General features: G+C 39.3%; 2 protein-coding genes across 7 annotated transcripts in view; one reads left to right on the forward strand and one right to left on the reverse strand.

Moving 5' to 3' along the window:
• The window catches only part of LOC135101559 (uncharacterized), a 53,768-nt gene extending 44,639 nt beyond the window's left edge, over positions 1-9,129 (forward strand). The window contains 1 exon segment of the mRNA XM_064005666.1: positions 6,334-9,129. The gene's annotated coding sequence lies outside the window, so the exon portion shown is untranslated.
• LOC135101558 (uncharacterized) overlaps positions 5,459-26,499 on the reverse strand; it is a 35,873-nt gene continuing 14,832 nt past the window's right edge. For 5 of the 6 annotated variants that reach the window (XM_064005662.1, XM_064005660.1, XM_064005664.1 and 2 more), the window contains exons 4-10: positions 23,484-23,648; positions 22,000-22,151; positions 21,582-21,797; positions 19,034-19,142; positions 18,584-18,719; positions 18,287-18,453; positions 10,252-14,632 (exon numbers count right to left, since the gene is read on the reverse strand). In XM_064005662.1, the coding sequence (XP_063861732.1) occupies positions 14,538-14,632; positions 18,287-18,453; positions 18,584-18,719; positions 19,034-19,142; positions 21,582-21,797; positions 22,000-22,151; positions 23,484-23,648 (1,040 nt within the window). In that variant the 3' untranslated portion in view covers positions 10,252-14,537. Of the gene's footprint in view, positions 5,584-10,251; positions 14,633-18,286; positions 18,454-18,583; positions 18,720-19,033; positions 19,143-21,581; positions 21,798-21,999; positions 22,152-23,483; positions 23,649-26,499 lie in introns of those variants that run through there. The other variant, XR_010269301.1, reaches the window with a different exon arrangement.

The following is a 26,499-nucleotide window of genomic DNA, read 5'->3' on the forward strand; positions in this document are numbered from 1 at the left end:
CAGTGTGTGAGGAAATGACATTGGTAAGGTCAGGAGTGAGGAGCTGTTCAAGAAATTTAGGCAGGCTTTGAAAAGGATTAGGGACAAGGGAGGGATCCCTGTGGCATGTGGTGTCTTGCTGAGATGGGGAGTTGGTGCTGAGTGGCTGTCCAGGGCTATTACAGTGAATCGCAGGCTTGCAAATAATTGTAAGAGTAAGGGATGGATATTCATCGACAACTTGGACCTCTTCTATGGTAGGGACACCTTATATGCCAGGGATGGAGTTCATTTAAGGCAGGATGAGGGAGGTGAGGTGAGGTGAGGTGTGAGGGTGTAGGGCAAGAGGAGGGAGAGAGGGGGAGATATGTGTATGTTGAAGGGTCATGTCATGCTGATATGGGAGAGGTGAGATCAAGGCGAGTAGATGAAGGAGTGGGGAGGATGGAAGAGACTGAGATGTAAATGTAAATGAGTTGTATAAATATTTTGTAGATAAACTGCATACAGAACAGTTAACAAACATTCTGTAAGATCACAGAAAAATTACCCTAATTGGATGACTGTTAGATTAAAGCACTATATAGAATGGAAGAGAAGTATATATATATATATATATATATATATATATATATATATATATATATATATATATATATATATATATATATATATATATATATATATATATATATATATATATATATATATAAGGAGATTAAAAGCAGGGAAAGAGGTTTTAAGGCCACAGTACAATGAATTAGTTAGAACAGTCAGGAGTTTAATGAAGAAAGACAAAAGCAATTATGAATTAAAGGTAGCCAGCCAGGCGAAGATGGACCGCAAGGGATTTTATTAGATATACAGGATGAAGAATAAAGAAACAATAAGTGCATTAAAGGCAGCAGATGGGGAGCTGGTTAGTTCTTGGGAGGAGATTAGTAAAATTCTGAATGAGTATTTTTTAAGTCTTCACCCAGAAAAAAATGCAGGATATGCCAAATAGTGAGCAAATGTTTAGAGCAGATGAGAATGAGAAGCTGACAGATATCATAACTAAGGAGACAGTAAAAGAGGAGATGGATAGGTTAAAAATGTTCAAGACACCAGGACCAGATGAAATATATCCCAGAGTATTTAAGGAATGCAAAGGTTATTAGTGATCCATTGGTTTCTGTCCTTAGGAAATCACTTGAGTCAGGTGAGGTACCAGTAATGTGGAGGCAGGCTAATGTAGTACCCATCTTTAAGAAAGGAGATAAAACTTTAACGTCTAATTATAGACCTGTCAACTTAACTTCTGTTGTAAGTAAAATAATGGAGTCAATAATAGCGAAGAACATTAGGGAGCATTTAGACAAATATAACTTGATAAATCAGTCACAGCATGGCTTCACAAAGAGTAAGTCTTGCCTGATGAACTTGTTAAGTTTTTACAGTAAAGTGTATGAGGCAGCAGATAATGTTGATAGTTATGACATCCTATATCTGGACTTTAGTAAAGCATTTGACAAGGTATCCCATCAGAGGCTCCTGAGGAAGGTTATGGCACATGGGATAGATGGGAAGGTGTTAGGGTGGATAAGGCCGTGGCTAGGTGACAGGTGACAGAGAATTGTAATAAACAGCTCTAAATCCAATTGGGGTGCCACAGGGATCAGTATTTGGGCCATTGTTGTTTTTAATATATATCAATGACTTGGATAGTGGAATTAGTAGTGATGTTAGTAAATTTGTGGTTAACACGGATAGGTAGAGTAATTAGGTCAGAATTGGATGCCATTGCCTTGCAGGCAGATTTAGATGGGATGAACGAATGGACGGACAGATGGCAAATGTAGTTTAATATCAACAAATGCAAAGTACTTAGCATAGGTAGAGGAAACCCACACAGTAGGTACACAATAAACAACAAAATTCTGGTAGGTTCAGGAGTTATGATTAGCTCTGAACTCCATCTAAGAAAGTAATACATAGAGGCCAAAAACAGGGCAAATAGGGTATTAGGATTCATTTTTAAAAGTAGGAGGCCTGAAGTGATATTTAAGTTATATTTGGTGCTGGTCAGAGCTCATCTAGACTACATTGTGGAGTTCTGGTCCTCATATTATAGGAAGGATATAGGTCTATCAGAATCAGTACAAAGGAGAATGACTAAAAAAGGATACAGGGGATAAAAAGCATTTCTTACAAAGCAAGACTGAAGCTGTTAAATATATTCTTTAGAGAGACAGGTTAAGAGGGGATCTGATATTATTAGTCTTTAAGTGGTATAAGGGTTATAACAAGGGGGATGTTAGCAAAATTCTTAGGATCAGTAACCAGGACAGAACAAGAAATAATGGGTTCAGTCTTGAAAAATATAGGTTTAAAAAAGAGATAGGAAGAAATTGGTTCTCAAATAGAGTGGTAGATGAATGGGACAGACTCAGTAATCAAGTAGTTAGTGCTAAGACATTAGGGAGCTTTAAGAGAAAATTAGACGGATTTATGGATGGGAATCATAGGTGGAAATAGGTAGGTATACAGGGTGTAAGACGAGTTTCTGCAATTACTAAAAGAGGTGAAAGAGTGTGTAATTCTAAGAAGAAAATGTTCTATACATATATGCATTTTGAGGCTTTGTTTACCCATCAGAGGAGTTGAAAATGTATGGGTGTGCTATGCATGTAGGTATGAGGTGAAGGACAGATGGTTGCATTGTTGCAGCCTTGGAGGTGCCACTTGCTCAAATTACAAATATGGTTTCATCTTATTTTTTTGTAGGCTGTGGAATATTATAGTATCTTGTAACAAGACAAGTGGTATTAAAAAGCATGTAATTTACTGATAAGCTTTACACGACAACATTGTGGTGATTAAAAGTACTTCTGTAAAATGCTACGTGGCATCATTGAATTTAGGTAAATTTCTCGAAATCAATTGCTTGAAAGTAAACTGCTCAGTCAATTGCTCCAAAAATAATTTCTCGAACTATCAATTACTTGACAGTAATTTGCTCAAAATCAGTTATTAAATGTTCTGAGCACTGGTATGCTGATGGAACTTTTAAAACTGTGCCTTTGATTTTTGGTCAACTGTATACAATACATGGTGTGAAGTCAGGTAATATGACACCCCTCATATACGCACTGTTACCTAACAAAACCGGAGAAATCTATGAGAGGTTCCTGAATGCTCAAAAAGAAAAAATCCCTATATTGCAGCCATTGACAATAATGATTGATTTTGAATTTGCTATAGTTAAGGCCATAGAACAAGAATTTCCAATGTTTAAATGTAGTAAGTTTTTTTTTTTCTCCCCATTTCAATCAAAGCCTTTATCGAAAAATTCAACCAAGTGGCTTTAAGGTAATTTTGACACCAGTGCTGAATTTACTCTTAGAGTTCGTGTCTTATCTGCATTGGCATTTATACCTGTACCCAATGTTGTGAAAACATTTGAATTTCTAGTTGAAAATGAAATTTTTCCAGATGAACTTCAAGTAGTGTGGATTATTTTGAAGACATGGATTGGGCTGCTGTCTAGATGCAGCTGTAGACATGCTCCTTTGTTTAAACATGAAATGTGGAACTGTTATAAAAATGTTGTAGAAAGAATGGCAAAAAAAACAATGCAATTGAATGGTGGCACAACAGTTTTCAACATCAAATAAGTCCTCATCATCCGTCTATTTGGAAGTTTATGGATGGACTAAAGAGAGAACAATGTTTACAAGAATTGTGAATAGAACAACATGTGGGAGGAGTCAGTACAGTTGGAGGCAGAAAAAAGTACCGTGACTGCACAGAGCAATTAAACTACAATAAAACAAACAATGTAGAAGAATATTTAAGAAGTGTTGCATACAGTATTTCATGCGAATAGAGTAAATATTGGCAACAATACATTCTTATTTATTTATTTATAAATATAAATTAAGTATAAAGAACAACAAAAGTAATAATGTACCCCTTCTTATTTTAAACTATGAAAGAAAAGTACTCGTTCTTGGTTTTAACTGTTCAGTTAACAATAACAGTTATTTTTTATCTTATTTTTGGATATTCTTATTTAAAGAAATGTAACCGTTCTTAATTTTAACTTTTCAGGTAATAATAAGTTGTATTTTTTTATCTTATTTTTGGATATTCTCACTTAAACCACTATTTTCGAGGAATCTGCCTTTTGAGCAATTGATAGTTCGATAAATTATTTTTCAAGCAATTGATTTTGAGCAATTTACTGTTGAGCAATTGATTTTGAGATTTACTGGATACCGGCATCATCAAAGCAAGGAGAAGGGGGAGTGAGTCCGAGCGACCTTCAAAACAACTGAGTGATGATGCCACTTGGCATTTTACAGGAGTACTTTTAATCACCGCAATAATGTTGTCATGTAATGCTTATCAGTAAATTACATGTATTTTAACACCTTTTGTCTTGTTTTAAGATACTATAATATTCCACAGCCTGCAAAAAATAAGATTTTTTATTTGACCAAGTGGCACCTCAGAGGCTGTGACAATGCAACCGTCTGTCTGTCACCTTAGCTACATGCATAGTATATTTTCGACTCCTCTGACGGGTAAACATAGCCTTAAAGTGCATGCATATGTGTATAGAACATTTCCTATTTAGAAATAAATGTTCTTTAACCTCTTTCAGTATTTGCAGAAACTCACATTACACCCTGTATTTCATACAGGGACTGCCATGTGTAAGTCTGGTGGCTTCTTGCAGCTTCCCTTATTTATGTTCTTATGTATACATGGATGGTAAGGAAAGTTAATGTAAGATAATTATATCATGGATGGAATTATATCATGTCATTAATGTAATTATATCATGGATGGAAAAAATAAGTTGGTGAAGAAAACTGGGTTGCAGGTGTGGATGAATGAACATTGTGGTGCAAGGCAAAGCAGAGCAGTAGCAAGAGCACTGATGATAGGATGTAGCCTCAAGAATCTCTACATAAGCTAACATACTATTACTCAATGTATGCCATTCCACTTTTAGTTAATACATTTTGTTTTATATGGATTAATTTCCACAAGTTTTCTCATGAGAATATGAATAATGAATTTTGAAAGAAAATAGTACATCGAGAATTCATGGTTTATTGGACTGGGAAAATTCAGTTTGAATGACCAAATTTCTATTTTTATATTGACAATACCAATTTGATCATGCTTTATCTACTCATGGAGAAGATGCTACATATACATTCCATGGTTTCACAGTTGTAGTTTAGCAATAAATATTTTAATATAAGAAAAATGTTTGCTTGGAACGTTTGTTACTTTTATGGTATTCTTATTTGTCCTGATGAATCTTCTGTGGCATTCACACTGGACTGGCTGATAAATTAGATGTGATAAGAGTAGCATCACTGCAATTGACTGTCTTTCTAGATTGCTGCTAAAATACAACACTATTGTGGATGAAGAAAGGACTACTTAATGAACCAAACCTTTAAACCACAGAGTGCTGCTGACTTTCCATCACCCAGTTAGGGTGTTTGGTGGGAGAGAGAGCCCAGCAATTCAAAACATTGTGACTTTTATACTTGCCATCAATACTGCTCCAACAATGAGATATCCAGAGTCATCCATCAAAACCTGAAAGAAAAGTTGACATTAAATTGCAATCTTTCAGCTCAAAGTTGAATTAATTACAAGAATTCACAAAGTGGAGATTTAAACTGAAGACTTTAAAATGAGTTAGAGATGTTAGTCAGAACTATGGTTTAACATCTCTAAGTAAAGAAAAGTGGTATTTCTTGAATTTTTTCAAATGAGAGGCCTGGCATAAATCATATAGCTCTCTCTCTCTCTCTCTCTCTCTCTCTCTCTCTCTCTCTCTCTCTCTCTCTCTCTCTCTCTCTCTCTCTCTCTCTCTCTCTCTCTCTCTCTCTCTCTCTAAACCTTGATATGAAACTCATGTACTTCATATTTCCACTTGGATTTCTGCCTGGCATGACAGCAATGGCCAAGAGGCACAACCACCCCTCACTAAAGATTTGTCAGCAGATGACATTAACAACAATAAAAAGAAACATATTTCTTAATTACATCATTGAGGTTTGAGATTCTCCATCATATCTGGACAATGTCAAGTCATAGCAAGCTGGTGACAGAGGCTTCAGTATTCTCATGTTATCAGATCTATACACCTCAATTTTCATTTATGTAATTGATCTTTAATATGATGAAACAGTTTCGTATTGTGATAGTCTGCATGTGTATACATTAAGGAAGTCCATCTTTTTACTTTAATATTTACAACATTGTAGTCTGACCTGTGTCCTTATGCCTGATATGAGTGTTACATGCTACTGCACACAAAAACTGCATGCATTATCTTTCCAGGAATTGTGGTGGCGCCCTGCAGAGCGTGAGGTGATTCCCCATAGACACCTGGCCAGCCCCAGTGCGTCCCCTTCTGCCGGGTGTCCTTTCTCCTCACGGCAGGTTCAGGCGCTGGTTTCTCCCACCTGTGACACCCCTCACTCTCTAACCCTCCATCGCTCTCCTACCACCCCTACCCTAGCCCCACCTACTCCTGCAACTCCCATGTCTCCCCTGGACGCACTACGCCGTCTGCAGCATGAAGAGGATATTCATATACAAGAGGAAATTACCTTGGGGGAAGGAAGTACTCTTTTGCTTGAATCTGAAGCTGAGGAAGAGGAAGAAGAGGCACAGTCAAATGAAAGAAAAACCACAGAGTGAAACAGGTTGAGAAATGTATCCTGAACAAAGTGCCATTTTTTGTCCACTTGATATTTAGTGGCAGCTGTGTTGGTCTGAGGCAGTGAGGGAGGGAGTAGCAAAAGTCTACAAGGGGCAGCTTGAGGAAGGAGCACCACATTCACTGTAAACAGATTATAGTGCCATTATCCTTGACAAATCCTCCTTTCCTCTACTACTAAAGAAAATGGTATGACTGACAAGTTTATATGTCTGCTTCAGCAGGCCCTCTAAAGAGAGCTACTGGAATAGACAGGCATTACTGCCTCCTCACTCTCATGTTGAGTGTCTCTTTGTGTAGCCTCATACTCTGACCTTTCTCTGTTATAGAAATTTTGCCTCAATTACAGAGTTGACAGTGGAAGGTTGCTTCAGCTCCCTGCTTGGGACAAGGGTGGATTGGTGCCTACATTCCAGGGATAAAGTTCAGAGCTTCAGCTCTCCCTTCCCCCCAAAGACCAGGCAATGCTTTGATTTGAATAGCATCAAGCTGTGCATGTATATTGAGCCCATCTTTGTACATGCAAGTGGTCTTGAGGAATCTGCCTCAGTCACTCAAATACTAACTCAACTACTGAGTCTCAGCATCTCTTTAACTTATTTTCCCCTCATCCTTGAACAGTAACTTATTTTATATTTGAGGATATATTTTTGTATTAGTTTCTGTAGAGCAGCCAGATGTTAGTCATTCTGTACCTCGTGTACTTCATTACTTCTGTACCTATATGTCTTAAGTAACCTACCATGAAATACATTCCTTTCAAGGGTCACATCATCTAATTAACAGCCAGGCAACTTTTGTAGTTGGCAGCATCCTGACAAGGATCTACAAAGTGTCTGCTCTGTAGACAATGTTCTAGCAATGTCTGTCCTTGCAGGATGCCACACAAATGTTTGGCTTCCTTGTAGGATGCCAGGTAGGGCCTGGCATCCTGGCAGGGTGTCTAGCAGCATGTCATCAGTACTTAATATTACTTGTGTCCCATCTCCTCCACTGTGTATTTCAATATCTTACATGGCAGCTCCCTTCTCACCACATGGCTGATGTGAAGGTGAGGAGAGGTAAGGACAGGGAGGCCTAACTGGCTGCAAGATCAGACATTTTATGGTTGGTTCGGTGTCTGACTTTTCCATAGTGATGTTACTACTTTGTCTTGAGGCTGTGTAGTCATTCATCACTGTGGAACACAGTCTACTAAACGGTCTTGGTGGCAAAAAGGGATTGCCTCTGCTGCTCCCTGGCCCACTGCTGCATCTTCAACAATATCAACCTGACAGAAATTAGATAAACACACAAAAATACAAGTGGTAACTGAAAGATGACAGTAGCATGTATAGCTTGTAGTCTGTTTTTGTGTGCCCACCATGATCACAACATACATGAGAAAGCCTTGGCTATAGCAGGTACTGGGTCGCTACACCAACCTCCTAACTTGACTCGAAGGTCCACAAATATTAATGTAGAATCTCTTAGGATAGAGTGTAAAGTGTCTCACAGCATCAATATAGTTATCTGTTATGTTCTCTAAACTATCTGTAATTTCAATCAGATATCTTAAGTTTCATTAAGATTGCCTAGAGCAGTACATGATATATAACCTATTGTATATAGGAGAAGCTGTGTGTGATAACCTGCCTGGGGCCTGCTGCTGCCACCTCACACAGGGAATTTGTTACTAGCCTTCTGTACTGGGAGTGTCCGTTAATCCTACACGGGTTAATTTGAGTGTGTGTAGTTCCTATGTGTGAGGCAGCAGGCAGACAGAGACACCTGCTGGCTGTCACCATCATGCAGTGGAGAGTGCCTACATGCTTGCTATAGTGACATCAGTCAATATTTAATACTCTTAAAAGATATATTGTAGTTTAGCCTTACCAAGCAGGGGATATACAAGTTTCTCTCACCTTAGGCATTGAATTAGATGAAGTGACAGTTAATTGTTAACTGGAGGCTCTGACCTCCAGCACTGACCCCAGCAGCTGTCTCTGCTCCCCCTCCCACCTGCTGAACAAACTGTTGTAAAGTTTATAGAACTGAGTTGAGCCTTGGTTTGATTTTTATCAGAATTGTATAAAGTAAGGACATATACATATATATATATACATATATAAATACTCTGGAGGAGAGAATGATCTGCCTATGTCATGTTACAGATTTTAAGGATAGATTGGGAAAGATGATGTAAACTTTCTGCAGTCTCATAATTTCTTAGTCTACATAAGTCACTTAATTTTGTTATCAAGAAAATTATAACATACTCTGTTCATCAAGTTAAGTGTTTCATTTTGACACACATGTCTGTACAGCTCGTGTATTTAAGTGCCTGTCAGTTTGCATTGCAGGTGCTTACACAAACTTTATCAGTGTCAATACCCATGTGTGAACAAAATACATTATTACATAGAACACAGTAACCAAAGTTTTATTGCAAACCTCAGAAGAATGAAATGCTGGGTTCTATTGCAAACTGGGACTACTTTGAATGACAATGAAAAGGATTAATATATATGCAAAACCAAACCATGCTTAGAATACTGAATATGAAACCTCAATTAAATAAATGGAATGTTTATGATGGTCTACCTCTACTTTAGGCCAGCAATCCCAATGAAGGGGTACAACTGAGACAAAGTGCCTATATGATTACAATCACATTCACAAGTGTTCTCTCATGAATGGACAGATGCTCACTGATCACAATGCAAACCAGATGCAGAGGAATCTTCTACTGAGACCCGTGAGATCATATCTCCATTCATGCATTCACAACTAGTCTCCATTCAAACCGATCATGCAGATACACTTCCCTGCTACACATAACCTTCTTGCATTTAATTGTCTTGACTTGGTCTATCTATCCAATTCATGTCTTAACCTCTACCATGAAATCCACTTATCTTCTTCACCAATCATTGTTCTTCCATTCTCTCTTAACATTCATAACTACAATATTCCATACTCTGCCTGATCAGATCTCTCCTAACACCAGTTTTCTTTCATACTTCATCAAAGATTAATGTGTTCTTAAGGAAATTAATCTTGACTGGAAAGGGGACAACCAGCATTAATATGAACATCTATAGTGATATATTCTAGAGGGACTAGGATAACATTTGAATATCTAAACAAAAAGAAACATGCACAAAAAATTAGCAGAAGAGATCATACATTTTGTAATGCAAAGGTGAGCAGCTGAAGCTGTGTTATCTAATTTTGGGAATAACTTGACACACATTGCCTTCAGTGTTCTCGACTATCAATACTTTTAATTGATCAGGTGAGCTGAACCTCCTGCATGTTCTACTCAATAACTACCTCAGGTGATTACATAACCTGGTCTGGTCTGTGGACAGCTATTTATTGTAATCTTTAATGGCTGCATTTCTTGAAGAGCACACCATTAACTGACCCACTTTACCACCATCACATCACAATGGAGAGAGCAGATGCAACCTTCATATCAACAGTTCTGCATTTAATAATTCTTCCTCAAGATATGGAAAAAAAATATATACTCAGGATTATGTAAAGATGTATTCAGGTATAACTGCATATATTTCCACAAATATTTACTTTACAATGTATGCTACAAATCCTTGTACTGCATTAATATGCTATGTATATCAGTAAAATTAGTCTTATGAGTGACAAAAATGGACTTGGAATACACATGGATTCCCACTACATATGTTGTAAATGGCAACTTAAATGCACAAGATTAAGGTGTTACAAATCCCTTTTTTTGTAGATTTCCATCCCAACAAAGAAAAAATAAACAGGATATTTTATTATGCAGGTCTACTTATTTTCTCTTCTGGTACCATCTTGGACATCACCTTGCACATGTGGACGAGTACCTAAGTGTAATGGCACTCTGACTAACTGCGCACCATGAAGTAAGAAAAAGTGATACTTGGGCATGTAGTACATTTAGGGCATGGTGTGTTCCAATCACTTTCCTTTTTGTCATGAACTACTATATCATAAATGTATGCATGTTATTCCCTTCATAAATGATGTGAAAATTCTAAGCATTCAGTCCAAAATAGTCTGACAAAAATCATACAATGTCAAATTTGCCCAGCTATTGTAGTGTTGGGCTGTAATTACCAATAACTTTGGTTTACTTGACTAAGTAAATTTCAAAGTTCAGCTTCATTTGGCAACTTTAGAATACAAAAAGAAACAATTCAATTTACTTCCAATTCACACTTGTCATACTGGCAACTAAGTAAACTTGAGACAAATCTCCCAAAGTCAGACATTATTTAAAAGGCTGGTCTTTGTCATTCTAGAGCACCAAATCACATTGCTGTAGTTTTAAGTAATGTTACTATACTTGCTGCAGGCTAAGTTGATCCAAAAGCCTCAACTCCTGCTTCTTTTCCCTTTCAGCACAGCAGCTTAGGCCAACTTGAGAGTGAAAGGCTAATCATATTACAAAGAAATAGTGACTGAAAGCTGGATATGGATACACTACATCATCAGTTTATTTATACATACAGAACAGATGCTGTGACAGCTTAGCCTGTTTTCACTGACTGAACAAAAAGACTATATATTCCACTAAGTACTGTATCTGTGATTCATACTTATTAAAAAAAAACTCCTAATTGTGATTCAAACAAAGTGCCACATGACTTTTCTTAAAGAACAATAATGAACTTAGAAACTACTTACTGCAACCCACCAACACTCCACCACACGTGAATGTTGGCTGTGGCACAAAGCATTTAGCTTCTATCAAAATCATAGTTGTGAGATCTTGGCTTTCCTCAGTTATACTTGATCAGGAGGAAATTCTCAAAATATAACACATTAAACTGAGAGGATCCCAAGTCAAGGATGCATCTAAGGAGAGCACCAGCAATTTCCTGAATTCTTAGTCGAGTATAATTTTAGAGGAAAAAAATGTATGCATAAAATGCTCTTCAATATTTCTGCATCATAACAATACAAGTGAAAAATTAAATATCTACAGGAAACATAAATAGATGTCTGAAACCTTAACTTTAAATCTAATATAAATATATGTATGGTTACTATTACATATGAGGTACTGAGTGTGAAAATGTGACAAGTGCATCACTTCAGAATTACTGTATTCTAAAAACATCATTCTATTCACAGAAATTAAGCTTGTGCCCTCTTAAACCAAACATGAGAAAAAATAAATAAATAAATAAAAAATAAAACTTATGATCATATAAATCATGGTGGTTTTGAAATGCCTTTCCAAACATAATGCTACTGTGAGAAACAGAGATGTGCGAAGTCACTGCAGTCTAAGCCACAAACTTATCAGAAGTATGTCAAGCAGAGGAATAAGTATCACTTTCTCAGCTACTAAGTAATCTTTAGAAATGAATCTCAATAATAATTCCATTTCTTTTATGTGTATAGGAGACTGGCTTAGTGCAGAGAGAGAGAGAGAGAGAGAGAGAGAGAGAGAGAGAGAGAGAGAGAGAGACGAGAGAGAGAGAGAGAGAGAGAGAGAGAGAGAGAGAGAGAGAGAGAGAGAGAGAGAGAGAGAGAGAGAGAGAGAGAGAGAGAGAGAGAGAGAGAGAGAGAGAGAGAGAGAGAGAGAGAGAGAGAGAGAGAGAGAGATAAAAAGGAATGGAGGAGGAAGAAAAGAGGAAAGGAATAAGAAACAAAGAAAGACAGATATAAAGAAAGACAGATAGATATATATATATATATATATATATATATATATATATATATAGAGAGAGAGAGAGAGAGAGAGAGAGAGAGAGAGAGAGAGAGAGAGAGAGAGAGAGAGAGAGAGAGAGAGAGAGAGAGAGAGAGAGAGAGAGAGAGAGAGAGAGAGAGAGAGAGAGAGAGAGAGAGAGAGAGAGAGAGAGAGAGAGAGAGAGAGAGAGAGAGAGAGAGAGAGAGAGAGAGAATGAGAATGGCAGTAGAGCCATTCAGCAGAAGAAACATGAAAACTGTTAGATATTTCTGATTACATGCAAGAAGTTACAAGATAAGTTGGCTAGAATTTGAAATTTCTTATTGATAAAAACATTTTTTTTTTTTGCAAGTTGGAGAATAAATTTGGCATGATTTAGGGCAAAAATATAAGGGCATGAGTTTCATGAGACAGAGGCTAATGTATCATCTGTGAGCCACCTCTATCCTGCAGAATAGATGAGCCTGTGTTGAAGAGATTTGGGATTATCAAGTAACAATAATGCTGAGGTGGTATGTTCATTCTTAATTAACAAATGTTGATAAATCTATACTATCATCTTACTTTTTTTACACTTTCTTTTTTTTTTTTATTTCTCTAAGTGGTTGATAGGATTTTGTATAAAGTAATAAAGGCAGCTGAGTACGAGTAGACAAGTGAAAAACTGATTGGTGAGGAAGTCTTGTGGGCTCCTGGTTATATAACATGTCCCCATAATATTGCTATTTGACATAAATCTTTAGGCACAACAGAGATGCCCAAACCTCTTGCTTGTGGTCAATGGAAGAACCCTTGGCAGTGCACCCATAGTGGGCCTAGATGTGGTATCATGAGCAGCTCATGAAAGAAAACATCTTAAAGTAAATATTGTTACTGGTTCATAAGTTATCAGTATGTGATTGTTCTAAACACTGTCTGCTCCTTGATGTCCCCTTGACACTTGTCCCAGTCACACATCAGCACCTTATATATAATTAATTATATGAAACTGAAGATGCTAGTAAAAGTAAAGAATATTTCACAGCACACACCGATATATTTTTGTAAGAGAAGTATTAATAAAAATAATAAATAAATAAAATAAATCTCTACATACTTTGTTTCAAACTGTCTACATTAAATAAAAATATTTGACACATACATACACTGCTCACCAGCTCAGTATTACCACTGCTACCTGTTACCTGGCAGGCTGAGATTTGCACCTTGCTCAAGTTCTCACTATGAGCAAATAGTCATTGCTCTTATGGAACAAGAGGATGTAGTGTGCACTGAGTGAGAGGTCTCAGCCTTACCCATAAAGTTATACAAGCATTAAGCTCTCATCAGAAAGAGAAGCTTCTCAGTCTTGTCAGCAGGTTGGTCCATATATAGGCAACCTGAGTTCTGATTGGGATGGTATAACTGCTGATCATCAGCATGTAGTCCTCAAGACTGAGATGAATTACACACACACACACACACACACACACACACACACACACACACACACACAGCATACACCACGTTGGTATGACTTTTCATAACTGAATAAGGACTTTTGTTATATTATACATTATAAACACAAACTAAAGAATCCTGTTGTTAATATAAGTAATATTTCAAAAGGTGATGCACAATTATGAGTAACAATGAACAAAACAGTTGTATTCTCCTTCAGAATTATTCACATGAATATAGTTACTACTTAAAATTATGCTTAATAACACACTAAATGTTACCCAGGGTAATCTCAAAATACTTAATTGAATTAAACGCCAATCATTCAATTATGAAAGCCTGAGCTCAGCAGTACACAACTTGATCTATTTGGCTTCAGGATAAAAAATAATGTGCACAGTTAGTAAAAATAAATAAAAAGATTCAACACTTAAGATTAAGAAAGTTAGGAAATCAACATAATCCAATACTGATAAATGCACCCCAAATACAATATAATCAATTTGTTATAACATACAGTGCAACACTAGATCAACATCACACTCCACTAATTCTACACAAATTAGATCTAGGTCTTATGCCTCACAGTCAGTGTCACTACTTGTAAACCACACATTACTGGCTACCTGAAGTGCCTGATTCTGAAGCCTCAACATTCTTCATGATGATGATTCCTCAAATTGGTGCAGGTCAGACATGAAATAGCCACCCCAGCACTAGAGTGACAGCCAGGGTGATGCTGCACAGGTTTCCTGAATGAGACGCTGCTCCTGAGTGACCTCGTACTGGAAAGAATGAGACAGTCAGATATAAAACTAAAATTATGTAAAAGCATGAGAGAGAGAGAGAGAGAGAGAGAGAGAGAGAGAGAGAGAGAGAGAGAGAGAGAGAGAGAGAGAGAGAGAGAGAGAGAGAGAGAGAGAGAGAGAGAGAGAGAGAGAGAGAGAGAGAGAGAGAGAGAGAGAGAGAGAGAGAGAGAGAGAGAGAGAGAGAGAGAGAGAGAGAGAGAGAGAGAGAGAGAGAGAGAGAGAGAGGTCCATTTTCAAGAAGTACAGTACATGTAAAAGGTATGCAAGAAGTACAGTACATGTAACATGTGGATAATGTAGTTGCATTGCCTGTCACCAGAATTTTCACACATATCAGCTAATGGTCCACTCATATTTTGGTCTGTTAGTGCATTGCAACTCTAGCATACATCAACACTGAGGGATTTCTATGCTACGTGGGGAGTGCCAGAGAGCGAGTAGTTTTGGTGAACTACAGAATAAAAAATTTCCCTTGTTTCTTTTCCTTCTATCATTAACTGCTGTATCACACAACAACACAGCATAGGGGCTAAGAACTTTACCAGCTGAGAAAAGGCTGTAGTTCTTGTCCTAAAGCAGGTACACATACATGATCATCAAGGAAACACATCAGCATGCAGGCCACTACAGTCTCATTTCTAAAGCAAAGGATTTCCTGAGAATGGCAAAGCTCCAAACTGTTCTGGAGGTCTCGTACATCCTTGGCAGCATTGCAGTGACCTATCCAACATTTCAGAAAGAACTGAAATTCCTTCTTACTTTTGAACCAGCAAACTGCTTTTGATTCACAAAGTGTTTGCTGCAACTCACTTTTGTAAAAAAAAATAGACATAACTTCTGAAGACATGGTGCCAGTCTCTCAGTAGTCACAATAGTAATAAGCCATGGTCTCATGGTTAATTGGCACAATTTTGAAAGGGATAACTCAACTAATAATAGTTTAGTTGGTAAATTTTTACAATAGAACCAAACTGTATTTTGAGTACAAAACTATGATATTTGTTATTGGTATTTTATGTTATAATTGATTTTGGGCAAAAAACTTGTCAGAAATATTTCATTTTGTCTCTTCTCCCCTCATCCCCCTATGATCTTGGGGATTCGTTGGGAAGTAAAGTTTATGGGTGGGGAAAATGAACCTAACCTAACCTAGTAAATCTTACTAATAGCGGCTCTCTCTGTATTTTATTCCCACCCCTCTCCAAGAATATCAACCTTGGGGACTTGGTGGGAAAGTCGGGTTTTAGGGTGGGGAACAGCGAAATAGGCCAAATTTAGGAAGGAAGGAAGGAAGGAAAAAAAAAAAAAAAAAAAAAAAAAAACTTTGGGGAGAAAACCTAAAAAATGGTTAATAAACAGGGAGTATCACACCACCCACACTAACCTAACCTAAACTAGCCGGGGCAGCAACACCTCCGCCTGAACATCCCCTTAAGGACTCTAAACCTAATATTACCTAACCTGACCTGACTTAACCTTATCTTACCTGACCTGCCCTAACTTGACCTAACAAACTACGTATTTTTACATTAGAAAATATCAATACTTATCTTAGACCAGATCAGACCACAATGTTGGCCACGATTATAGGTCACGAGGTGAGACGCATTTGTAAACAGCAGACCCGAATCACCTAACAAAAATTCCCTATATCAAGAAAACTATTAATTTGCGATGAAAACTTCAATGAAATAAGTTTTTCAGTAACCATAAGGGTAATCAAAAGCAATACTCCTAAATGTGTATGTGTAGAGCGTTATGATCCTCTCCTAAAATAGCTGGTTAGATATAGCTTTTTAAAATACGTATCTTTCATAAGTGAGTTCAATTAGATCATACACCAACCTGTGCACTTCAGTCTCATTCAGCACATCGCGTACACATCACAGATCTAACCAACATGGCTTCCTGAGTTCAGGTGATTCAAAGTGAGTGAATGAATCCTTGTCTGGTTTTGCCTATACCACAATGACACAACACGCTCACTTTTCTTCCCATGAACGGAACAACAAATATATAAGCACAAAAAAATAATTATAAAATTGCCGAATTTAAGGAAAATAATCACATATAGAGAAATTGACCTGAGAGAGAGAGAGAGAGAGAGAGAGAGAGAGAGAGAGCTGTTGTTAAGCCGTAGTTCTTCATCCAGATTTCCATTATTCAAAATTTCACAAACTTTTTTATCCATCTGTATTTATCATTGATGTCGATTATTGAAGTGTGGCGGTGTGACGTCACCTCCCTGTTCGAAACGCTTGATTCATTTAAATCCTGTTCCTGTTGATTTGAGTATGTAATCTATTGTGTGCGAGAACCGGAATATTTTATGTTGTGTCATTTCTAATGGTTAAGTTTTTTTTTTTTTTCAGAGTGGAAAACTATATTATAGGCATCTTTGATTATATTCAAGTAATGTAAAGATTTTATATTACACCAATAAGTAAAGGAGTGCACTTTCTTTTTCATACAGATTGTATGTCATGCTGTCAATACTGGACATTTATGAAAACAAGGACAGGCATGTATAGGTAATATTATACTTTTGAGAGCTTTATTTTTATTTTAAATTCTAATGATTATCTTCACTGTCACACTATCAATACAAAATACTACTTCCTGTTCGCAGATAATTTTCAACGAAGGCTGTTCCGCATTCATGACGTCACACAGTCATTACGTGTAAACTAATCAGTATAGTTACCTAGAACCACAAAGAAACAATTCTGACAATAAGCTAGGTTTTTATAATAAACAAGTGAGCTACACGGGACATACGAACCTATAAAACTATCACCCATTGCTGCATTCAATGATCCATTACAGTGAATCATTACAAGTACGTATATGCAAGTTATTTTAATTAGTCGACGAAAGACATTAAATACATCCCCTGCATCTTCCTTTCCAAACTCGTATAGCACGAATCACAACTTCATGATTATGAACTATCTGAAGGTCTTTGTTAGATAAGATATTCATATATATATATATATATATATATATATATATATATATATATATATATATATATATATATATATATATATATATATATATGGTGGCAGCACTGGGAGAGGCGTGAAAGCAGAGAGAGCGAAGACGTGTGGCCAGAGAGGAAGCCAGCGTGTGCCTGCCGGCTTCGGAAGTGTTTCCCTGCCTGTTGAGTGCCTGGTTGAGTGCCTGTTGAGTGCCTGTCGTGCCCTGGGAGACTTGTGGTGCCCCTGTGAACTTGTAAAGCAGTGTACTTGTGGAGGATTTGTCAATAAACCTAGGAAATAGTGCCCATGTTTTCCCTTGTGCCCCGGCCTTGAGTGTGTGTGCCTTGTCCTGGCGTTCAGAGTGTGACTTATTTGAGGCACCGCTGCTCTAGTTTCTCGACCTGTGCCTGTGTGGATAACACGCCTGCCCGGAGTGAGGGGTGGGCATAACAATATATTATATATATATATATATATATATATATATATATATATATATATATATATATATATATATATATATATATATATATATATATATATATATATATATATATATATATATATAATTTTTTTCCTCTTGCAGAAAACTCTAGAGTTACACCTATGCATGCAACCAGAAACCAGACAATCGTGAAAGGTGACTTACCACAGATAGGTAAGGAATCTGGATTCATCAGGTCCCCTAAACGCATCGTCTCTTCCGGGGTGTAGCGGCGCCATCCAACGTCGTTCTCGGCGCAACTCAGCTCAAGGCTTCCTCCCCAAGTCTTCCGAGGGTTGTCGGGGAATATTGCAGTGTAGCTTTCGGGACAACTGCATCAGACGGAGCGACTGGGTTAGTGACACTTTGTCCTTACCATGAGATAGTTTATGGTATAATTTCTAGTTAGAAATTATTGCATTCTTTCACCACACACACACACACACACACACACACACACACCTGATAGTGGCTACTGCAGGTCCCGATCTGCTAGCAGGTAACACGTCGCCCCTGCAGGTGTACGTGGCATCCCTCATCTCCACGATGAGGCCCCTCTCCTGAACATCCTGGAGCCCAGAGCAGCCGCCGGTGTCGACTAGGCAAAATAGAAAGAACCTGGTGAGTGTTGCGGGTCACACCAGTTTGTGCTGCAGGTATCTAACAACCTGTGTGTGTGTGTGTGTGTGTGTGTGTGTGTGTGTGTGTGTCAGAGGGTTGGTTCCCGTGCTGTAGTGTCTTCACCGTATGAAAGACGGGAAGTGAGAATGGTGTTATGGCATAGCATATCAACCCTTGTGACGGTATACAAGGAGGTCGAGGGGTGGGAGGAGGAGGAGGAGGAGGAGGAGGAGGAGGAGGAGGAGGAGGAGGAAGCTGTTGGTATGCAAGAGAAGGTGCTTGAGTACTTACTGAGGCTCTCCACCCACAAGTCATCCTGGGGCCGCACCACCATCTTGTAGGAGGTGTTTGGGATGCGGATGCTGCAGCCAAGCCTGTGGCTTTTAGGGAGGCTGGACACCTGGTAGATGCCACGAAAATGAACATTAATACATGGATTTACTTCAAGACAAACTGATTAATTAGTTTTACCAACACAATCATATGATGACATTAATTTAGGATGAGGTTTTCACGGAGAGCGGTATGCGTGGGCATAGTATAATTTGTTTGTTAATCTATTTATTTTATTTACTTTTTATTTATTTATCTATCTAATTATTGTCTTCATACACATTTTCTCCGGTTACTGCAAGATACTTTGTAGTTAACGAAATTCATTCTCCATTTACTGGTTGATGCAACGTGGTAATGTTCCATATTTCATCAGTTTCTTAAAATATTATAAAACTTACATAAACATTAAAAAAAAGATAACCTAATCTGGTATATAAGAAAGCTATTGGGACACCTCTCGCCATACAAATGTAGTTGAATTATTCTTTATGAACTTGAAGAGGAACCACGAGCGCGTCCTCCATAAATTTACCATGCACGCTGATAGAACGATTCGAGGCAACTCAGGTGCATTCGAAAGTGCACCACAACTTGATATGGAATCAGCACACACAGAACTTCCGCACTCATGGGATCACTTGTGAGTGATGATGATGATACTGCGCAAGAAATGAAAGCCTGTCTCCACCGCTGTAGCGTGTGTAGGTGAGTCAGCACGGTTGGAGCATGCCGGAAAGGAAAAGTGGCGGTGGTGAGCTGGAAGTGAAATGTGGGAAGCACGTGTGGGAGTATCGGCGGCTGTGATGTGCTGTAGGCGTGGCTGTGGCTGGACCATTGTGTGTGTGTGTGTGTGTGTGGGGAGGACGCAGGAAGTGAGGCGGAGTGGAGGAGCGGCAAGCGTCGGTGAATATATAATAGTAACTTTCTCTTCCTTCCTGTGCATTTCAACGCTAGCTTGGTAATCCTCAGCAAGATGAGCAGGTATTACCTAGACGCACTTATTCTATCATACTTAAATTTACTCCTTATCTGCGTTCTCCGTTTTCATGTAAGTCGTTAAACTTCACTACAGCCTCTTCTGTTTATTTCCTCTGAACAATTCATCCTTTTCTAAGATCTTTTCCCTTACATTTTCATTTAAGTACACACTTGATCCATCTTGTTTTTTTTTTCTTCTTCTTTCATGCGCCCTTGTACATAATCCTCCTTGGTTCTTTGTCACGTTGTCTTTTTTACTCTTTCATAACAAGCCCATACCTGCTTTTGGTTTTCTTACCTTTTTTCTGTAATTTTCTCCTTCCTGATCCAACTTTGTTACTCCACGCATCCATCGTAATGTTGTACTTTCCGCAGCATCACTTTCTTTCCGCGTGACGTGTTCTCTCTAACTTAATCGCAGGAGCATAATGAAACAGCACGATGTGATTTAACTTATACGGAGATAATGATGATGTTCAGAACGTGGAGATTACATTATTTGGCTTATGATTACCTTTACGTACAAGAAACAGATCAACATTACAATACAACAATAACCTATATTGAAAGGATAGAATATTTCCATTACTCCATCCCTAAACGTCGCATCATTGGTTGTAATGGCTCATCAGTCAACCACTGACTAAAAATGACCTTAATCTATCTGAAAAAAAAAGAGAGAAAAAGAGAAAAATGCCACCCAGCTTCGTCATCCACAGTCTCACTCTACTTGAGGTCAGACCTTGGAGTGAACTTTCCTTACACGAATCTAGATAAATCCAGAGAGAGAGAGAGAGAGAGAGAGAGAGAGAGAGAGAGAGAGAGAGAGAGAGAGAGAGAGAGAGAGAGAGAGAGAGAGAGAGAGCGTGTGCTATCAAATATAACTTTAGTAAGGACAGTGACACGTGATCTTAAATAATATACAACTCCCGCACAATCCAGGGCACGATAACCCAATATTATCAACCTGAAGATGACTAAAGCAGCTTATAGTTTTCGTTGGTTTTCAGAACACGTTCCCCGAGGCTCTCCACCATCCCACGCCAGCACGTGCTACTCACATCCTGTGCGAGCCATAGTCAGTCATGAATAATTGTTGTCCTTTTCAAGCATCCCAGACAACACCCGGAAAATTGGTAACCCTGGCACCGTAAACCAACGCAATAGTTTGTCTCACTGAATCCAGTTTCATGCGATTCTTCAATGATGTTATTTTTTTTTCCAAACGAAGTAATGAATTTTATATTGCATAAATTCCTTACTGTCGACCAAACTGAATGAGGGTATAATAGAATAGAGTTTGATGATGCAATGAATAGACAATAGGTACAAACTGTACGAGTAAAGATGCATTTTTGTGATAATAACCACATTTTTCCATAAACAAAACTTGAGAGTTCACTGGGTTTCGGAGCTCCGGACAACACATTTTATGAGCTGACGACCATCATAACTAATGAAAAAAATTCTATCGTTCATATTTCAAAACAAGAAGGCACCGCGCCCGTCCAGTCGTCTTGCCTACCTGGATGTGCGTATTGGAGAAGGAGGCAGTCCATGACCCGTTGGGGTATTTGTGCAGGGTGAGGCCAGCCGGCAGCCGCTGCACCACGTCCTCGTGATCAAAGGAGTAGTGGCCGCACGTCACGTTGGGCCGCGGGTAGATAGCAGGGGTAGACAGAGACCACACCAGCGTGCAGTCCTTGTCCTCGAAACCCACATCAATGTCGTTCCCGATAGTCTGGTGGTAGAGTGGAGGTGTTCAGTGGCTGGCCAGAAACAAAAACAATGACAATGACAAAAACCCAGCAAGAAACGAAAGTACCAAGTGGCTTAGAATCTTGATGTCATTTTTATGAAGTTTATGAGTGTTAGCATAATGAAGGCCATGAAATAAACTAAATAAATAAACATAAAATGAAATATCAAACCACGTCACTTACCTGGTTCACCTCATATTTGTTCTGGTCAATGTCGCCGCTGTCCCCCGCTCCGTCACCACCATCGCTGCTACCGCTGGCTGTGTCAGTGTCGTTTTCTGACATTATTTTGCCGAGCGCTTCCACTGTCATGACGATCGGCCAGGAGCCTGCATCTGGGGTGACAGCAAGGAGGAAGTCAGTGTGTGTGTGTGTGTGTGTGTGTGTGTGTGTGTGTGTGTGTGTGTGTGTGTGTGTGTGTGTGTGTGTGTGTGTTCGCTTAATCAATAAGTAAAGATGATGACAAAGCTGGCGGGGGCAACATACAAGAAAAGGAAGACCGTGTTAGAATTCATCACATCACAGGAGTGTCTGCCTTGCTCGCTGAAGTGATCCCAGCCCCACCAGCAATGAGTTACACGAACAAGAAGCACTTCCTCGAAAATTCCCTTCCCGAAGAGCAATCTGACCGCACAGAGGCTGATGAACCCTGACAATGCAAACACTGGCACGCCCCTCAAACCAATGCGGCAGGAGAAAGGAAGGCACACAACCCCTGACAAGACAGAACTGCCCTCTGTTCCTTATCGCCCCTCACAACTCCAGGTGTCCCAGTCCGTCCCTCCTCACCCTTCTCTGTTTATTATTACATGATGGGGGCGAGCCAGAAAGAGGGCCATTACCTGCCAGAGGCCTAAGGTACGGCGGCCATGAGTGTCGTAGTGATATCTATAATCAATGAACGCCAGTCTACTAACATCCAGGTAGTGTATGGACGAGGAAGGGGCGGATAAATATGGGGAGCTAGCTGGACCTTGTGTTTGATATGGCAAGGCTTCGTGTGTGTGTGTGTGTGTGTGTGTGTGTGTGTGTGTGCATAATGATCGCTATTCTTCAGGCATTAAGTAAAACAAAACAAAAAAAAAATATATATATAGAAGAAAGAGCAAAGCTAAATATGTATAAGATGTTGACCAAAGCCTAACAACAAATATTTGCGACGAAACTCAGCATAAATTTAAGTGATCTCCGTGAACATTAAAGAAAAGATAACATCAATTCAAAATCAACATAATGATTCTTAAAAGCTGATACTTGGAGAATAACTGTACATCAGGAGAGACAATTCATGGTGATGTATGCAGATTTAGCTACTCGGCGATGTCTGAAAGAAACATCACTACATTCCACCGAGGACAGTCCCCTGACGGTCCCCATATAGTACAGAGAACCACCGTCTGTTGAACACTGGCTGGGATCATTAACTAGTGTTCTTTAGTTGTCAGGACAGATCCAGTGTTTGTGTGGGAAGATTAACGTCTGTACAAAATTCTGAGTGTCCGCTGCCCTGAGTATATATAGTAATGATGGTGGCAATGGTGGTAGTGATGGCAGTGAGTAGTGGTGGTGATGGTGGTGGCAGTGGTGGTAGTGATGACAGTGCGTGGTGATGGTGATGTGTGAGGGATGGTGGCGGGGACAGTGACAAGTGAGGCTGACAGACTCACCCACGATACGCAGGGTGTAGGAGGCATTGGTGGTGGCTTTGTTGGTAAACACTTGGCACATGTAGGTCCCGGCCAGGTTATAGTGCAGGGGCGCGATGAAGTGCACGTTCTGGGGGTCCTTCTCAGGCGAGCTGTTCACCAAGCCCAGGAAGGCGATGTCCAGCACTGCAACACACACCACACATTAGTATTGTATCCAAGACCCTCAGAATTCATAACTATTATTACGCAACACTCATGGCAGGTCCCGCATTCAAGCCATCACCGCCATCACTACGCCAACAATACACTGCTGGTGACGTGCACAGCAGTCCATTGTTACCGGCATAATACTGAGCACAGGATATGTGCTTTTGGAAAGGAAATACTTGTGCTTGTGTTGTAATGCTGATGACAATACTAATGAGGATAATGGTAGCAATTATCATTATCAATACTCTCATTATTACAATCTGAATTCACATTGTTACCGTTGACATTACTAAAATCGCTACGAGACTTCACCAAGCATAAAAAAGATTCGGGAAATGTTGAGATGGAAATAAAAAGAATTACACATGGAAAAACCAAACATTTCAGGTTTCGCCACGACTTTACTGAAAGCATTCCATAACTCGTCACTGCATTCATTCGGTGGACCTCTGCTTACACCAGGATGAACATCAAAAGTATACTATTTTGCTTCATTTGTTCAAGTATACTTTACTAATTGAAAACTATTTTCTAAAAGAATATAGTAATCCGTTTTAGATTTACATACAGCAGACGGTGGCTTTGCTGGCAGTGCTTCGTTCATTAAAAGTTTTCGGTCAAAAGTGGAAACAAAATTCTCTCTCTCTCTCTCTCTCTCTCTCTCTCTCTCTCTCTCTCTCTCTCTCTCTCTCTCTCTCTCTCTCTCTCTCTCTCTCTCTGTCTCTCTCTCTCTCTCTAAGATACAACACATTCAATATTTGAACTATAGGAGTCGTCATGACTTGTGGGAAAGAAACGAACACCAGACTTTTTTTTCATAATCCAGTTATTCATTTTTAAAGGGCAACATGACAACATTAACGAACAGCCACCTGACGAGCACCGGCCCAGCCTCGCCTTCCCCACCACACTTGCAAGGCAAACGGGAGTGTGCGAGGAAGCTGTCCGGAATCTAATATGAGATGGTTTTAACGACACACACATACCAGTCCCAGTCCCAATTCCAATATCTCTCTCTCTCTCTCTCTCTCTCTCTCTCTCTCTCTCTCTCTCTCTCTCTCTCTCTCTCTCTCTCTCTCTCTCTCTCTCTCTCTCTCTCTCCAGTCTTTAACGTTTTGTAGGCAGCACTTTCATAATAACATGTCTAAGCTTAACTATCATCACACTTGGTGTACTTCAAGTAACTATGAGCAATCTAGACTGCTCCTGAGCCACCATAACAGCAAGAGACGTGGCAGGACACCTAATTATATGGGAGGACGTGAGGGAGTTACTGCATTACTGCGCGGAGGCTTTAACAGAAGACTCGGCATCAGGGAGGGATGGGTGGGTTTACGTCCAAAGGTCACTTTCCCGAGTGGATTTAAAAGACTATAACTGGTCATGGGAGTGAAGGACGACAACTATCCAGTCACACGTACAAACAAATGGATAGGGGGAAGTGATCATGCTATTTAACGCATAGTTCCGAGCCATTTGCTGCTCGCTTTCTGTCCTTGGTATTTAAATGTGTGACAGGTTATTCACCCATCCACTGGACCCACAGGTACAGGACCGCTAAACTGGACGCACACTCAGTCAGTCAGTCAGTCAGTCAGTCAGTCAGTTAGTCACCGACCTTGAATGTTGGTAAAATGTTTTCTTTCTGACCAGTCGTGGAAGAAATGGGGATTTGATAGGGAAGCCCTGTATGATTTTATGGCTACTGCTAAAACAACATCAACAACAGTTACTACTACTCAGCCCTAACAGATTAAGGAAAACTAGACGAAAAACACACACACACAAAACTACTACTACTACTACTACTACTACTACTACTACTACTACTACTACTACTACTACTATTATTACTACTGCTGCTCTTACTACTACTACTACTACTACTACTACTACTACTACTACTTTCTTTTTGTAGGAGGGACACCGGCCAAGGACAACAAAAATCCAATAAAAAAAAAAAAAACACTGAGATGCTGGTCCCCGAGAAGGGTTCAACACGGTAGTCAAAAATTAAAGAATAAGTATCTTGATACCTCCCTCTTGAAGGAATTCAAGTCATAGGAAGGTAGAAATACAGAACCAGGATGGGAGTTCCAGAGTTTACCAGAGAAAGGGATGAATGATTGAGAATACTGGTTAACTCTTGCAATAGAGATTAATAGAAAAAGGGTTGGAGAAAAAAGAAAGGCTTGTGCAGCGAGACCGCGGGAGGAGGTGAGGCATGCAGTTATAGCAAGATCAGAAGAGCAGTTAGCATGAAAATAGCGGTAGAGGATAGCAAGAGATGCAACATTGCGGCGATGAGAAAGAGGCTGAAGACAGTTAGTTAGAGGAGAGGAGTTGATAAGACGAAAAGCTTTTGATTCCACCTAGTCTAGAAGAGCGGTATGAGTGGAACCCCCCGGACATGTGAAGCAAACATGGACGGATAAGGTCCCTGTACATAGTTAGCAAATGGAAGGGTGAGAAAAACTGGCGGAGACGTCTCAGAACACCTAACTTCGTAGAAGCTGATTTAGCTAGAGATGAGATTTGAAGTTCCCAGTTTAGATTATAAATAAAGGCAGACCGAGGATGTTCAATGTAGAAGAGGGGGACAGTTGAGTGTCATTGAAGAAGAGGGGATAGTTGTCTGGAAGGTTGTGTCGAGTTGATAGATGGAGGAATTGAGTTTTTGAGGCAATGAACATTACTAAGTTTGCTCTCCCTCAGTCAGAAATTTTAGAGAGATCAGAAGCCAGACATTCTGTGGCTTCCCTGCATGAACTGTGTACTTCCTGAAGGGTTGGACGTTTACGAAAAGACATGGAAAAGTGCAGGG

The sequence above is a fragment of the Scylla paramamosain genome, chromosome 6, assembly GCF_035594125.1.
Source record: "Scylla paramamosain isolate STU-SP2022 chromosome 6, ASM3559412v1, whole genome shotgun sequence".
Classification (NCBI taxonomy): domain Eukaryota; kingdom Metazoa; phylum Arthropoda; class Malacostraca; order Decapoda; family Portunidae; genus Scylla; species Scylla paramamosain.